Here is a 15,926-nt window from a genome sequence, read left to right on the forward strand (position 1 = left end):
AAATTCTTAGGCTAACCTTTCCCCACCCACCCCTGCCTTCCCTCTGAGATTCGTCAATCTGTTCTGTGTTTTGATGTCTCTGGATCTATGTTGTTCATTGATTTATTTTGTTCATTACATTCCACAAATGAGTAAGTTCATGTGATACTTTTCTTTCTCTGACTTGTTTATTTTACTTAGCATAATACCCTCCAGGTCCTATCACGCTGTCTCAAAGTGTAAGGGATCCTTTTTTACAGCTGCATAGTATTCTATGGTGTAAATATCTGAGAAGATTCTTGATATGATTTCAATCTACTTGAAATTCTGGAGATTTGTTATGTGTCCTAACATGTGATCTATCTTTGAGAATGCCCCATGTGCACTTGAGGAAAATGTATATTCTGCAGCTTTGGGGTGGAATGTTCTGTAAATGCCAGTTAGGTAGATCTGATCTACTGTGTCATTTACAGTCACTGTTTCCTTGTTGATTTTTTGTCTGGAAGGTCTATCCAGTGATATCAGTGGGGTGTTAAAGTCCCTTACTATGACTGTATTGCTGTCAGTCTCCCCCTTAATGTCCTCCAGAAGTTTTTGTTTTGTTTTGTTCTGTTCTGTTCATCCTGTGTGAGTCTTTTGTTCTGAGGTGGATCTCTTGTAGATAGCATATATTTGGTCATGTTTTCTTATCCATTCAGCTACCCTATGTCTTTGGGTTGGAGCATTTAATCCATTTATATTGAAGGTTATTATTGGTAGGTACTTATCTATTGCCATTTTATTTCTTTATGCCAATGTTTCTCTTTCTCTCTATTTCAATTTCTTATTACAGCAGTCCGTTTAACATTTCTTGCAATGCTGGTTTGGTGGTAATAAACTCCCTTAGCCTTTTCTTGTCTTGGAAACTCTTTTTTTCACCACCTGTTTTGAATCACAGCCTTGCTGGATAGAGTAGTCTTGGTGTCAGATCCTTGCTTTTCATTACCTTGAATACTTCATGCCGTTCCCTTCTGGCCTGTAGAATTTATGATGAGAAATCAGCTGTCAGCCTTATGGGAGCTCCTTTGTAGGTAACAGATTACTTTTTTTTTCCATGTCTTTAAGAGTCTCTTTGTCTTGAATTTTTGGCATTTTAATTATGATGTGTCTGGGTGTTGACCTCTTTGGGTTCTTCTTCCTTGAGCCTCTCTGTGCCTCCTGAACTTGTGTGAATTTTTCCTCTACCAGGTTAGGGAATTTTTCTGCCATTATTTCTTCAAACAGGTTCTCAAACAATTGCTTACTTTCTAGATCTTCTGGCACTCCTCTGATATGAATATTGTTATATATCCTGTTGTCCCACAGCTCCCTTAAACTGCCATCTTGTTTTTTAATTGTTTTTCCTTTTTGGGTCTATGATTGAGTGATTTTTTTTTTTTTACCCTGTCTTCTAATTCCCTGATCTGATTTTCAGTTTGTCCTAATCTGCTATTTATTCCTTCCAATGTATTTTTTATTTCTGCTATGTCATTCTTAATTTCCTTCATAGTTTCCATTTCTTTTCTCATGCTATTGAGCATTCTTATGATCAGTATTCTGAACTGTACATCTGATAGATTGCTTATCTCCATTTTATTTAGTTCTTCTTCTGGAGAATTCTTTTTTTCTTTCATTTGGGACTTGTTTTTTGTCTCCCCTTTTTGGCTGCCTGTTTGCATTTTTTTATATATATATTAGGTAGATCTGCTATGACACCCAGGGTTTTAGATGATCTCTGGTGCAGGCTAATGCCCAACAGTGTTTGTAACTGGCCTTGAGTACCCTATTTGAAGTTTTTCATGCTCCACAGCTTTTGGTTTCCTCTGCTGGGGCTGGGTGCATTTGGAAAGGACCATGATGCCCACCAAGGTGTGCTTTTCCAAGCCCTGGGTTTAGAAGCAAATCAGGAAAAGACTCAAAGCACCCAGAGGCTAAATGTTGTTCAGACTCTTAATGATCCTCAGGCTGTGCAAACCCCACAGGATGGGCTGAGAGGTTTTCCAACAGGGTGTGGCAATTGCTTCCTCCCCATGTAATAGCTGCTTGGAGGAGAAATGTCTGCCTGAGAAAGATGTCCTCTGCAATATGGGGGAAAGACTCAATGGAGAAATTCAGATGGATGACCTCTGAGCTCTATTTTACCGAGCCAGCATCCCTAGATTCTTCTCACATAGTTTTAGTCACTCTTCCCCCCCTCCACTGGAGTCCAAGGTGAGTGATTGCACACAAAATTTTGTGTGTTCACCTTTTAAGAGGGTACCTTTTAAGAGACAGCTGTATTTCCAGCTGTCTCTTCCTGACAGACAAACCCTGCTGCTTTTTGCAGCCAGATATTATGTGTGAACCTTTCTCAGTTATGATGCTCTAGGCTGGGAAGCCCAGCTTGTGGTTTAGACACAAGGGTCCTCAGTGGGAACCCCCCACAGCTGAGATATCCCTTGTGAACCTCGGCTGCTGCCTGTGGGAGCCCAGCCAGCCCTCTGGCACCTCTGCACTTCCTACCAGTCTCTATGTCATCTCCACTTTTCATCCTTGGTTATGATGGTGCTCTCCTGATACTCTTCAGTTGATTATTCAGGGTGTTTTTTCTATATTTTAGTTGTAATTCCAGTTTGGTGGTGGGAGAGTGTCAGTGTAGCTTCCTCTCAGTCCACCACCATCTTGCTCAAACTTGGGTTTCTTATGAACTCTTACAATTCAATAATAAGACAGACAACCCAATTTTAAAATGGCCAAAAGATTTGAATACACATTTCACCAAATATATGAATAATTAATAGACACATGAGAGGATGCTTAATATCATTAATCATTAGGGAAATGCACATTAGAGGCACAAGATGCAACTACACAACCACTAGAATGCATGTAATATAAAAGACAGACAAATGTTAGCAAGGGTGTTGAAAAACTGGAAACATCATACATTGTTAGGTACGCAAAGTGGTACAGACACTTTAGAGAGCAGTTTGACAGTTTCTTAAGAAGTTAAACATAAATTTATGACAGTAACTACAGTAATTCCACTCCCAATAGAAATAAAAACATGTCTACACAAAGACTTGCATGCAAATGTGCATCACAGCTCTATTCTCTTCTGTTCTGTTTGGTTATTCATAATAATGAGAAAAGTGAGAACAATCCAAATGTCTATCAACTAGTGCGTGGATAAACAAAATGTGGTATGTCCATGTAATAGGATATTATTCAGGGATTTAAAAGGAATGAAATATTGATATCTGCTGCAACATGAATGAACCTCAAAAACAGTATGCTGAGCAGTCATGCTTATAGGTATTTACTCAATTGAGTTGAAAACTTATATCCATATAAAAACCTGCACATAAAGGTTTATAGCAGCTTTATTTATAATTCCAAAAATCTAAAAGCAACCAAGATGTCCATCAATAGGTAAATGGATTAAGCAAACTGTGTTATAGCCATACAATAGAATATTATTCAGCAATAAAATATGAGCTATTCTGTATCAAATCATTAAAATCAGCTAAGAGAGTAGAAACTAATTATTCTCACCAAAGAAAAAGAAATCTGTTAGGTGATGGATATGTTAATTAATTAGATGGTAGCAATCCTTTCACAATGTATATCAAATTACCATGATGTACAATTAAAATACCTTACAATATTATTTGTGAATTATACTTCAGTAAAGCTGAAATTTTTTAAAATAAGCTTTCAAGCCTCAAAAAGTCATGGAGAAATGTAAATGCATACTGCCAAGTTAAAGAAGCCAATCTTAAAACACTACATGCTGCTTGATTCCAACTATATGGCTTGTTGGAAAAGCAAAACTGTAGAGGCATTAAAAAGAGTATTGATTGCCAGGGGCTTGGAGGAGAAAGGAGGAATAATTGGGTGGAGCACAGGGGATTTTTAGGGCAGTGAAACTATTCTGTATGATTCTATAATGATGGATACGTGATATCATACATTTGTCAAAACTCATATAACTATACAATACTAAGAGTAAACCCTAATTGAAGCTATAGACTTTAGTTAATGATACTATATCAATATTGTAAGAAATGGACCATGCTAATGCAATATGTTAATAGGGGAAACTATGTGTAGGCGACAGGGTATATGGGAATTCTCTGTTCCATCTCCTCAATTTTTCTGTAAATCTAAAACTGTTAAAAAATAAAAAGGAACTCTATTCATAATAAAACATTATGCTAAGTAAAAGAAGCCAGATTTAAAAGGCCACATATTGTATAATTTCGTGTATATGAAATATCCAGAAAGACAAATCTCTAGAGACAGAAAATAGAAGAGTGGTTGCCTGGGTCTGGGGGTAGGAACAGGGATTAACTGTAAACAGGAATGAGGAATCTTATTGGAGGGATAAAGATATTCTAGAACTGGATTATGGTGATGGATTCCTAGTTCAGTAAATTTATTAAAAATCATTGCATTGTATACTTAATATAGGTAAATTTTATGGTATCTAAATTATACATCAATAAAGTAGTAAAATAATTTCAGTTGATCTCATGTTTTAAACTAGTCAGTTTTACATTAGTTCCTTATAACTGTGAACTGTATAAATAATGTGTAGTGGTGACATCAGAGGAATGGCAGCATGAGATATCCCCTTGGCCTCTCCCCCTGAAACATCAACAAGTAATCAACTATAACCCAACAAAGGATTCCCTGCTAATATAGAAGCACGCTTGAGAGACCTGCACATTGGAGCATCTAAAGGTGGGCATCTGGGAATAAATGGGGAGGCAAAAAGGGAGAAGAGCCCAGATGGCCATGGACACAGCTCTGCAGCCAGGAGCTGGTGACCAGCTCTGCCCAAAGAGGGTAGAAAGCCGGTGGTTTAGGCACTTCCATGGGCCAGAAGGGATAGAGTCTCAGTGGGCTCTCCAGCAGGGCAAGTGGCATGAGCGATGGCTGAGCCAGCAGAGACACTAGGCAAGGGCACAGCATAGGGCTTCAGTCGTGACTATCTGCTGTCAGGTGGTGGTGTTTCAGACAAAGAAATGTAGCCACAGAGCCTTGCCATCCCAGTTACCCTTGGTGTTGGGTCAAGGAGCACATTATCTGTAAACTGAGAGCTATTGCAGTAAATCACTGTTTCCCTCTGTGATTGACCCCCTGGTGGATCATGTGTGTTGGGGGTACCTGTGGAGGTCCAGGGTCACCATTACTGTGATGGCAAAACAAACCCCACACCCAAGCAGCACAGCTGTACTGTCTGATGGAAGCCATGGAGGTCAGCTCTGGTAGGTCACAGAGGTAAAAATCTTGTGATTCAGCACCATCTACTGGAAAATAGTGGAAAGACCTCTTCAAAGAAAGCTGCTGGAGAAAGGTCAACAATACAATAGATGGCTAGATGGAGCAGACCAGCAAATACCATGCATAACCACTGTAATAAGGAAGCTCAGAAAGAAAGAAAAAATCTCATGAAAGCAAGCTGGAACACATGGAAATATGTGATATAAATGACAGAATTCAAGATTGCGACTCTGAAAATACTCAAGGAGATGCGAAAAAATACAGACAGGCAATTCAATGCGATCAGAAAACAAAACAAGAATTTTACCAAAGAGATTGAAACTTTTAAAAAGAACCAATCAGAAATCCTGGAAGTGAACTGCTAAGCATAGGAAACAGAGCTGACCAGATGAAGGAAAGGATTAGTGACATCGAAGATTTGAATCTAGAAATGGCACAGAGGGAAGAAGAGAGAGATCTGAGCATAAAAAAAGAAAAGAGCATAAAAAAAGAAAAGAAGAAAGCTCTACAAGAATTGACTCCATCAGAAAAAGCAATATAAGAATAATAGGCATACCAGGAGAAGAAGAGAGGGAGAAGGGAACGGAGAGCCTATTGAAACAAATAGTTGATTAGAACTTCCAGAACTTGTGGAAAGAGCTAGAACACCTAGCTTCCTCAATCCAAATATGCCCTCTCCAAGGTATATTGTATTAAAACTGTCAAAAATTAAAGACAAAGAAAAAATTCTCAAAGCAGTCAGGGAAAAGAAAGAAGTGACCTACAAATGAAAACCCATCAGAATATCATTAGACTTCTCAGCAGAAACTCTACAAGCCAGAAGAGTGTGGAACCAAATATTCAAACGACTGAAAGAGAGAAATTACCAGCCAAAAATAATATGTCCAGCAAAATTATCCTTTAAATATGAAGGAGAAATAAAGACTTTCTCAAAAGCTGAGGGATCCTATCACCAGAAAATCTCAATTGCAGGAAATACTCAAGGGAGTTGTTCTACCTGAAGCAAAGAGCATAAGGTCACAACACTATGAGTAAGATCACTAAAAAAACTTACAGCATAAACGGATAAATTTGTGACAACAAAAACAAAAGGGATGAGGGGAAAGGTCTGAACCAGCAAAGGAGGATGGAAATCAGATGGACTCGAAAGAAAAAAAAACCTGTGTATATGCAACTTTATTCTTCATAAACCTAATGGTAACCCCACACTAAACCCCCCAAATTAAGACACATAGCTGAAAAAAAGAAGACACAGAGGAAAGAAGTATGAAACACCACCAAACAAAAACAACAGGCAGAAGTACAAAGGAAAAGAACCAATGGAGGCACAGGGCTACCAGAAAACAAAATATAAAATGGCCATAGGAAATCTTCATACATCAATAATTACCATAAATATAAATGGACTGAATTCACTAATAAGGAGGCACAGAGTAGCAGACTGGATCAAAAAACAAAGTCCGCCCGGCCGGGCATGGCTCAGCGGTTGAGCATCGACCTGGGATCCAGGCAATCAGGGTTCGATTCCCAGTCAGGGCACATGCCCAGGTTGCGGGCTCGATCAATGCCTCTCTCATCATTGATGTTTCTGTCTCTCTCTCTCCCTCTCCTTTCCTCTCTCTGAAATCAATAAAGATATATTTTTTTTAAAAAACAAAAAAACAAAGCCCAACCCTGCCTTCAAGAGACACAGCTAAGCTGCAAAGACCAAGGTAGATTCAAAGTGAATGGGTGGAAAATGATTCTCCAAGCAGATAACATCCACAGAAAAGAAGGTGTAGCCATACTTACATCTGACAAAATAGATTTCAAGGTAATAAAGGTAACGAGACAAATATGGACATTTTATAATAATAAAGAGGACGCTACATCAGGAAAACATAACACTTCTTAATATGTATGCATCCAACCAGGGAGCACCAGAATATATAAAGCATCTAATCACAGAACTAAAGAGAGAAACAGACCAAAACACATATCCTATTTGGAGAGCTTAATACTCCATTGACAGTTCTACAGAGATCATCCAAACAGAAAAATCAATAAAGAGATACCGGCCTTGAACGACACACTAGACCAAGTGGACATAACTGACACTCACAGAGCCTTTCATCCCAGAACACCAGATTCCACATTCTTCTCCAGTGCACATGGAACATTCTCACGGATAGACTATATGTTGGGTCACAAAACTTGCCTCAACAAATCAAGATGATTAAAATTATACCAAATGTATTCTCTGACCATGATGCCTTGAAATTAGAAATCAACTGAAAAAAGGATGTAAAGAAGCCCACAAATATGTGGAGATAAACAAAATACTACTACAAATTACTGAGTCAAAGAAGAAATAAAAGGTGAGATCAAAAGTTATGTAGAGGAAAAATGAGACTGACAGTACAACATATCAAAACTTCTGGGGTGCAGCAAAAGCAGTAATAAGAGGGAAGTTTATATCATTACAGGCCTATCTTAGGAAACAAGAGAAATCCCAAATAAACAACCTAATATCACATCTTAAAGAACTAGAAAAAGAAGAACAAAAGCAACTCAAAGTCAGCAGATGAAAGAAAATAATAAAAATTAGAGTAGAATTGAATGAGAGAACAAACTATACAAAAAATTAATACAACAAAGAGCTGGTTTCTTTGAAAAGATTAATAGAATTGACAACCCCTGGCTAGACTCACTAAGGAAAAAAGAGAAAAGACCCATATAAACAAAGTCAGAAATAAGAGAGAAGTCACCACAGACATCACAGGTATACAAAGGATCATACTAGAATATTATGAAAGACTATATGCCACCAAATTCAATAACCTAGAAGAAATGGATAAGTTGTGAGAAATATGTAAACTTCCTAAACTAAATCAGAAGAATTGGAAAATCTAAGTAGACTGATCAGCAGCCAGGAAATTGAAACAACCATCAGAAACCTCCCAAAAAATAAAAGTCCAGGACCAGATGGCTTCACCAGTGTATTCTACCAAACATTCAAAGAAGATTTAAAACCTATCCTTCTCAAACTCTTCCAAAAACTTGAAGAAGAGACAATACTTCCTAACCCATTTTTTTTTTTATTGTTTAAAATATTAAAAGATGTCCCTTTTTCTCCCCAATGACCCGTTCCACCCCGTTCCTTCCCCCTCCCCAGTCCCTCTCCCCACCATTGTCCATGTCCTTGGGTTGTGTATATATGCACATAAATTCTTTGGTTACTCTCTCCCCCTCCACCCACCCGCCCTCCTCCATCCCTCTGACATTCATCGGTCTCATCTATGCTTCCATGTCATTGAATCTATTCTGTTCATCAGTTTATTAAGTTCTTTAGATTCCACGTATAAGCGAGACCATGTGATATTTGTCTTTCGCTGCCTGGCTTATTTCACTTAGCATAATATTCTCCAGGTCCATCCATACTGTCCCAAAGGGTACGAAATTCTTCTTCTTTACAGCTGCATAGTATTCCATGGTGTAAATGTCCCACAGCTTTTTTATCCACTCATCTACTGATGGGCACTTGGGCTGTTTCCAGATGTTCATAGCAGCACAGTTTACAATAGCTAACCCATTTTATGTGGCCAATATAACCCCAATACCAAAACCTGGCAAGGATAACACAAAAAAGGAAAACTTCAGACAAATATCTGTGATGAATACAGATGCAAAAATCCTAAAGAAAATACTAGCAAATCTAATATAGCAGTACATCTAAAAATAATACATCACAGTCAAATGGGGTCCATTCCAGGGGCACCAGGATGGTTCAACATACGTAAATCAATCAATGTAATGCACCACATTAACAAAAAAAAGGATAAAAGTCATATGACCTTATCAATAGATGCAGAAAAGGCATTTGATAAGATATAATATCCATTTATGATTAAAATAATTAAATAGGAATAGAAGGAAAGTACCTCAACATAATAAAGGCCATATATGACAAACCCCTCAGCTAATATCATACTCAATGATGAAAAACTGAAAGCTTTTCCTCTAAGATCAGGAATAAGGCAAGGATGTCCACTCTCACCACTCTTATTCAACACAGTTCTGGAAGTCCTAGCCAGAGCAATAACGCAAGAGAAAGAAATAAAAGGCATCCAAATAGGGAAGGAAGAAGTAAAAGTGTCGACATGATTTTTGCAGACAACATGATTCTGTATATAGAAAACCCTAAAGACACCTTTAAAAAACCATTAGAAACAGTAAACACAGTAAAGTTGCAGGATACAAAACCAATGCACAAAAATCCATGCCTTTATAGTAACAACAAAACTTCAGAAAAAGAAATTTTAAAAAATTCCTTTTCCAATTGCAACCAAAATAATAAAATACCTAGGAATAAACGTAACAAAGAACATGAAAGACCTATATACTGAAAAGTACATTATTAAAAGAGATTGAAAAAGACACGACAAAATACCCCATGTTCATGGATTGGAAGAATCAACATTGTTAAAATGGCCATATTAACCAAAGTACTATATAGATTTAATACAATCCCCATCAAAACACCAATGTCATTTTTTAAATAAGTAGAAAAATAAATCATAAGATTTCTATGAAACCACAAAAGACCCCAAATAGCCAAAGCAATCCTCAGAAAAAAGATGGAAGCAGAGGTATCACACTACCTGACTTGGTTTTAGACAATTCAATAGGGAAAGAATGGTGTTTTCGACAAATGGTGCTGGGACAACTGGATCTATATGAAAAAGAATGAATTTGGACCTCTGCATTATATCACACATAAATATTTACTCCAAATGGATCATAGATGTAAATGTAAGAGCTAAAACTATAAAACTCTTAGAAGCATAGGAATATGTCTTTCTTCAAAAGAAAAATAAGTTAGACTTCATCAAAATTCTTTTGGGCTTCAAGGAACACTACCAGGAAAATGAAAAGACAACCAATAGAATGGGAGGAAACATTTGCAAATCATATATCTGATCAGAGGTTTGTATCCAGAATATATCAAGACTGCTTACAACTCAGTAATCAAAAGACAAGTAACCCACCTGGCTGGCATGGCTCAGCAGTTGAACATCAACCTAACATCCAGGAGATACCGGTTTGATTCCCAGTCAGGGCACATACCAGAGTTGAGGGCTCCATCCCCAGCAGGAGGCAGCCAATCAATGACTCATCCTTGATGTTTCCATCTCTCTCTTTCTCCCTCTCCCTTTCTCTCTCTGAAATCAATAAAGACATATTAAAAAAAAAAAAAAGACAAATAACCCAATTAAAATATGGACAAAGGATTTGAATAGATGTTTATCCAAAGAAGATATTCAGATGGCCAAGAATCACATGAAAAGATGTTCAACATCATTGGTCATCAGGGAAATGCAAATCAAAACCACAATGAGATACCACTCACTAGGATGGCTAGAATAAAAAAGACAGGTACTAACAAATGCAAGTGAGGACAGAAAGAAATTGAAACCCTCATACATTGCTGCTGGGAACGTAAAATGGTACAGGTGCTTTGGAAAACAGTTTGCCAGTTCATGATAAGCAAACCATATAACTTCAGACACACATCCACTTGATGTTTCTTATAACAGAAAGAAGACTAATGTGGCTGGATGGAGCAAAGTGAGTAATGTTGACAGAGGAGAAGACAGTGAAGTTGGCACATCATTCAAGGCCTTGTGACCATGGTGGGACTTTGGATTTTATTGTAATGTGAAGGATTTTTGAACAGGAGGTCTTGGGTCTTAGTTTGTAGTATCTATTATAAGGTGTGAGAAAGAGACAATCAGAAAGAAGTCAGTGATTACTGTGCAGCTTTGAAGACCCACCGGTGATCAGGAACCATAAATGTGTAATGGTATACATCTGCAGTTACATGGTGTGTTCCAATAGCACTTGGCCATCCTAGCTTTGGGAGCAGAAACAGTGGGTGGTCAGACTGATTTAAGATGGGGATTTGAAGTTCAGATGCTAGGAGGACACCAACAAAGTAAGGTAGTTTACCATGGTAAATTAACTCGTCAGTAAGTACTCATATGGGTTCTTACAGAGAAAAACTGAAGTTTCAGGAGCCTGTATATAAGAAAGAAAGTGCTGTATTTCTACCTTTTGCTACCTTTCACTGCTTTGCTATAAGCAATTAGAAGCAATTAATTCAGTGAAAAGAACATCTGAATGTCAGGAAACTTAAATATGAGTCTCAGCTCTCCTAGTGACTGTAACATCAAGGTAAATTGTCAAAGCTGACATCTGTAAGAAGGCTCAAAAAATATTTCTGGCTACTTGTTAAATCATACCAAGAAATTAGCTTTATACCATTAAACAAAACTCTTTAGTCTTTCTTGGCAATAATATTTCTGAATTTCTTCTGTCTTACCAAATTTCTGATGCAGTTTAGCCCATCCTGCCTTGTGCTAATGATCACTTACACTCTATCCCTTCATACAATAAGAGAGTTTAAATCAGCTCATATCCCTGCTCTGCTCCAAGGGCTTCCTATCTCATTGAGAATAAAAATCCAAGCTCCTTGTGATGGCCCCTGTGATTTAGTCCCATCAGAACTCATCTTGTACTACTCTCGTTCATTAACTGTGTTCCAGCCACACTGGCCTTTCAGCTTCTCAGATAGGCCAAAGAAGTTCTGTCCTGCCTCAGAGCTTTTGCAGTGCTGTTCTCTCTGCCTGGAAGACTTCTCCATCTCAGTATGGGTGAGTTTCTTTTCACTTTTAAGGTCTCTTTTTAAATATCACCTACTCAGAGAAGCTTTTCTGACCAACCTATCAGAAGTGCTGCCCCCTGAAATACATACTCACACCAGTACTCTCTATCACATTACTATGTATTTTTGGAATATTGCTTGTCACAATACCATTTTCTTGTTTGTTTTTATATTTTATGTCTGCTTCCATATAACCCTGCCCCCAACTGTGAGATCATTAAGGCTACTATCTGTTCATCATTGTTTCCACAGTATAAAATAGGGTGAGTGCTCAATATAAATTTGTGTTTTGAGGGAGGAAGAAACGGAGAAGCTTCTTTTGTTACCTGCACCCAATAAATACTTCCTCATTAGAATTGTTTCTTAGTTATTTGCATTGCCTTCTATTGGACTCTTCTATAAGTGGAATAAAATCATTATTTCCTGACTGATCTTTAATATTAAAGAGAAGATTATCATATTATAGAATATTAGAATCAGTAAGAACTAGCTCATCTATTCTAACCTCTCCCCATATAGAAACCTTTCCACAGCATCTATCCCAGGAATTCCTTAGAGGTGCCCCAATGGCAACTACAGGAAGTAAAGGGGTGGCTAAATATATAGGGTTCTAGACTCCCAAGTGTCTACCCTCTACTCACCCTTTAACTAGAGTGCTAATTTTGTTTTATATATTGCATTTACACATAAAATTTTATTTGGAAAGAAAAACATTCTGCTGCTTAAGGAAAGTTTCAAAACTACTGATCTGACCTATGCCTGAACATGCTCAGTGACTAGGAATTCACTCTCTTGCTATTCCTTCATTATGTTTTCATATCTCTGTCTTCAGTATTTAAGGATGACACTGTTGACAGCAATCACCATTTATGTATGTGCTTGTCACTACCGAGACAAATGTACCACCAAATGGTTCTTTGTACATTTAAACCCTGTCCATTTGTTTGATGCAGTAGTCATGAGTTGAAGAGGCTGTTTATCTCATACATTTATCTTAATGCTGCACATCAAGATGATGTGTGCAGCCTCCCAGCAGTCTATGCCTATGCTGCAGTACTCAGAACTACTTCAAATATTATCTTACATCATATCTTTTACCTTCCTTGTTTGTTTTACATCAGTGAATCACCTTCTGTGTTTCAAAACTAAATTTCACCTCAGTGATATCCACCCACTTTGCCAATTGATCCAAGTCATTTTAAAGTGTGTCTACCAAACAACATTGCCACATATTAATGCAAAGCTCCCTATATTAGCTTTTTAAAAAGCTAATCACATGTCTCTAGATCCACGACCAGCCTCTACATGAATCCCTGCTTTGTTTCTCTATGTGTTTGTTCTGGGTGGGGAGGTTGGGCAATGAATCACAGGATCTTAAAGTTTCCTGATTTGGATACTGACCAGTTCATGTTTTAGTGAGTGATTCTAATCTTTTTCTAGCTTATCATATTTGATTTTGTAAGTGTTTAATGTGAAAGTTATTTTCCTCTTTTATTCAAGGTAAATAATATGAATCCTTTTCTCCATTCTTTAGCCATTTCACCATTCCCATAAATTCTTTAAAATAAAAACTTTTTTTCAGGGCTGACCATGTGCCAAGTACTTTGCTAGGTACTGAAGATACAAAGGTGATTAAGATATAGTCCTTGCTCTCAAAGAATTTATAGTCTAGTGGAAGAGACAGGCACATGAAGTAATCAGTGCCAGCTAGTTCGATTAAGTGCCATGGTAGAGATTTGTATAAACTGCTGAAGCTCCAAAAAGGAATCAGCTCTTTCTGCCTGTGAAAGGGAAGTGGAACTTCAGGGATGTCTTCACAGCTATATCTTAAAGGATGGCTAAGAAGTTGTCAGACACAGAAGATAGAAGTCATTCTACATCCAAGACTACATAGGTGCAAACCCCAGAGATTTGAAGAATATGTTATGTTTGGGATAGGGAGAAAAGTTTGATAAGGGTAAGTTGTGGGTACTGGAGGGGAATGGTAAGATAACAGACCTGAGCAAATAGGCAGGGACAAAATTATCAAGGACCTTGCAAACTATGCTAAAGAAAGGATATATTTTCCTGTAGGCATGGGGTATCATGGAGGGATTCTTAAGCAGGGTAGTAATATTGTCAGAATCGTGCTTTAGAAAGTTATAATGAGTAGTGTAAAATGTGCTATACAGGAGGGAACAGTGGGAGGATCACAGGGCTACTCAGTATGCAGCCAATTCCTTAAGTACCCTGGGATGTAAATAATTTTTTTTTCTCAACTGTAAAAGGGGAACAGCCATTTCTTCCCCTACTTCTCATGGGTCTAATGAGAGTAAATGAAATTATACATTCTTTCAGCCATAGAAAAATGCTTTCAGGTTCAGCTAGGTGTTTGGAAGTTGAGACCAGGCATCATATATACCATATAATTTTATACTTGCTCATGCACAACTTATATTTTTTTAAAAAAATGTGTATTACTGCTTTCTTACAGCTTGATTCAACTCAACTGTAAGCTCCTTAAGGGCAGGATCTGGGACATCTTGTGTTGTCCACAACCCCTAGTACAGAGAAAAAGCACAGAATGAGTCCTCAACATCTACCTATAGATTGATTCCATAGAGAGTCCTCTCTTAGGCAGACTACCTGAGACTGAGGTATCAGAGGAGGGCCACAGTACTATTGCTCATTCTCTAGTGGTGACCAAAAATGTTCCAAACCTTGTTCAAGCACACATATGAGTGCCAGCAAAGCCCCCTTTACTTCCTGCCTTAAGCATGACACCTTATAAATATAAGCGGTAAATCACTAAATTTCGCTTTGTATAAAATAGAAATAATTACCATTTCCTAGGAAGTCACAACCCCAGGTTAAAGATATTGAGTAGAATACATGCACATTATAATTGTGAATAATATTTCAGGATTTAACTAGTCACTTGTTTGCAGATAAGGTGTAAAAAGAATGTTCAAAATATTATATTCTTTCTGGTATTATAATTAATATAGATATAACATGACAACACCCAAGGTGTTTTTAATGCAAGTATTGAAAAATTTCAGTAATACATGGTCAAATTTTGTAGAGGGGCTTAATCCTATGATAAAAAGGATGTTTGAGGAGCATCCATGAGATTTTTTTTCTTTGTATATCAAAAATTTTCCTAGATTTGCATCAACAAAGGCCAGAAAGTCTGAAACCATTTCCTGCGTTGTACTTTTTTTTTGGTTTATTTTTGTTTAAAATATTATAGATGTCCCTTTTTCTCCCAAATGACCCATTTCACTCCATCCCACACCCCTCCGCAGTCCCTCTCCACACCACTGTCTGTGTCCTTTCGTTGTGCATATATGCATATAAATTCTTTGGTTAATCTCTCTCCATTCGCATCTGCCCTCCGTCCCTCTGAGATTTCTCAGTCTGATCCATGCTTCCATGTGATTGAATCTATTCTGTTCATCAGTTTATTAAGTTCTTTAGATTCCACATATAAGTGAGGTCATGTGATGTTTGTTGTTCTCTGCCTGGTTTATTTCACTTAGCATAATATTTTCCAGGTCCATCCATACTGTCCCAAAGGGTACGAGATTATTCTTCTTTACAACTGCGTAGTATTCCATGGTGTAAATGTCCCACAGCTTTTTTATCTACTCATCTACTGATGGGCACCTGGGATGTTTCCAGATCTTAGCTATTGTAAACTGCGCTGCTAAGAACATAGGGGTGCATATATTCTTTCTGATGAGTGTTTCAGGATTCTTAGGATACATTCCTAGGAGTGGAATCACTGGGTCAAAAGGAAGCTCCATTTCTAATTTTTTGAGGAACCTCCATACTGTTTTCCATAGTGGTTGCACCAGTTTGCATTCCCACCAGCAGTATACTAGGGTTCCCCTTTCTCCACATCCTTGCCAGCACATGTCATTTGTTGATTTGTTGATGGTAGTCATTCTTACAGCTGTGAAGTGATACCTCATTT

The 15,926-nt window shown here is 37.7% G+C and overlaps 1 protein-coding gene across 3 annotated transcripts in view; it reads left to right on the top strand.

Moving 5' to 3' along the window:
* The window catches only part of LOC308551343 (histone deacetylase 8), a 309,470-nt gene that overhangs the window by 54,215 nt on the left and 239,329 nt on the right, over nt 1-15,926 (top strand). For 2 of the 3 annotated variants that reach the window (XM_081125813.1, XM_081125814.1), the window contains exon 5: nt 11,850-11,957. The exons of the other annotated variant lie outside the window; for it this stretch is intronic. In XM_081125813.1, coding sequence (XP_080981939.1) covers nt 11,850-11,957 — 108 coding nt within the window. The remainder of the gene's footprint in view (nt 1-11,849; nt 11,958-15,926) is intronic. 3 annotated transcript variants of the gene reach the window in all.

This window comes from Miniopterus schreibersii (genome assembly GCF_964146895.1).
Source record: "Miniopterus schreibersii genome assembly, chromosome: X".
Taxonomy (NCBI): Eukaryota; Metazoa; Chordata; class Mammalia; order Chiroptera; family Miniopteridae; genus Miniopterus; species Miniopterus schreibersii.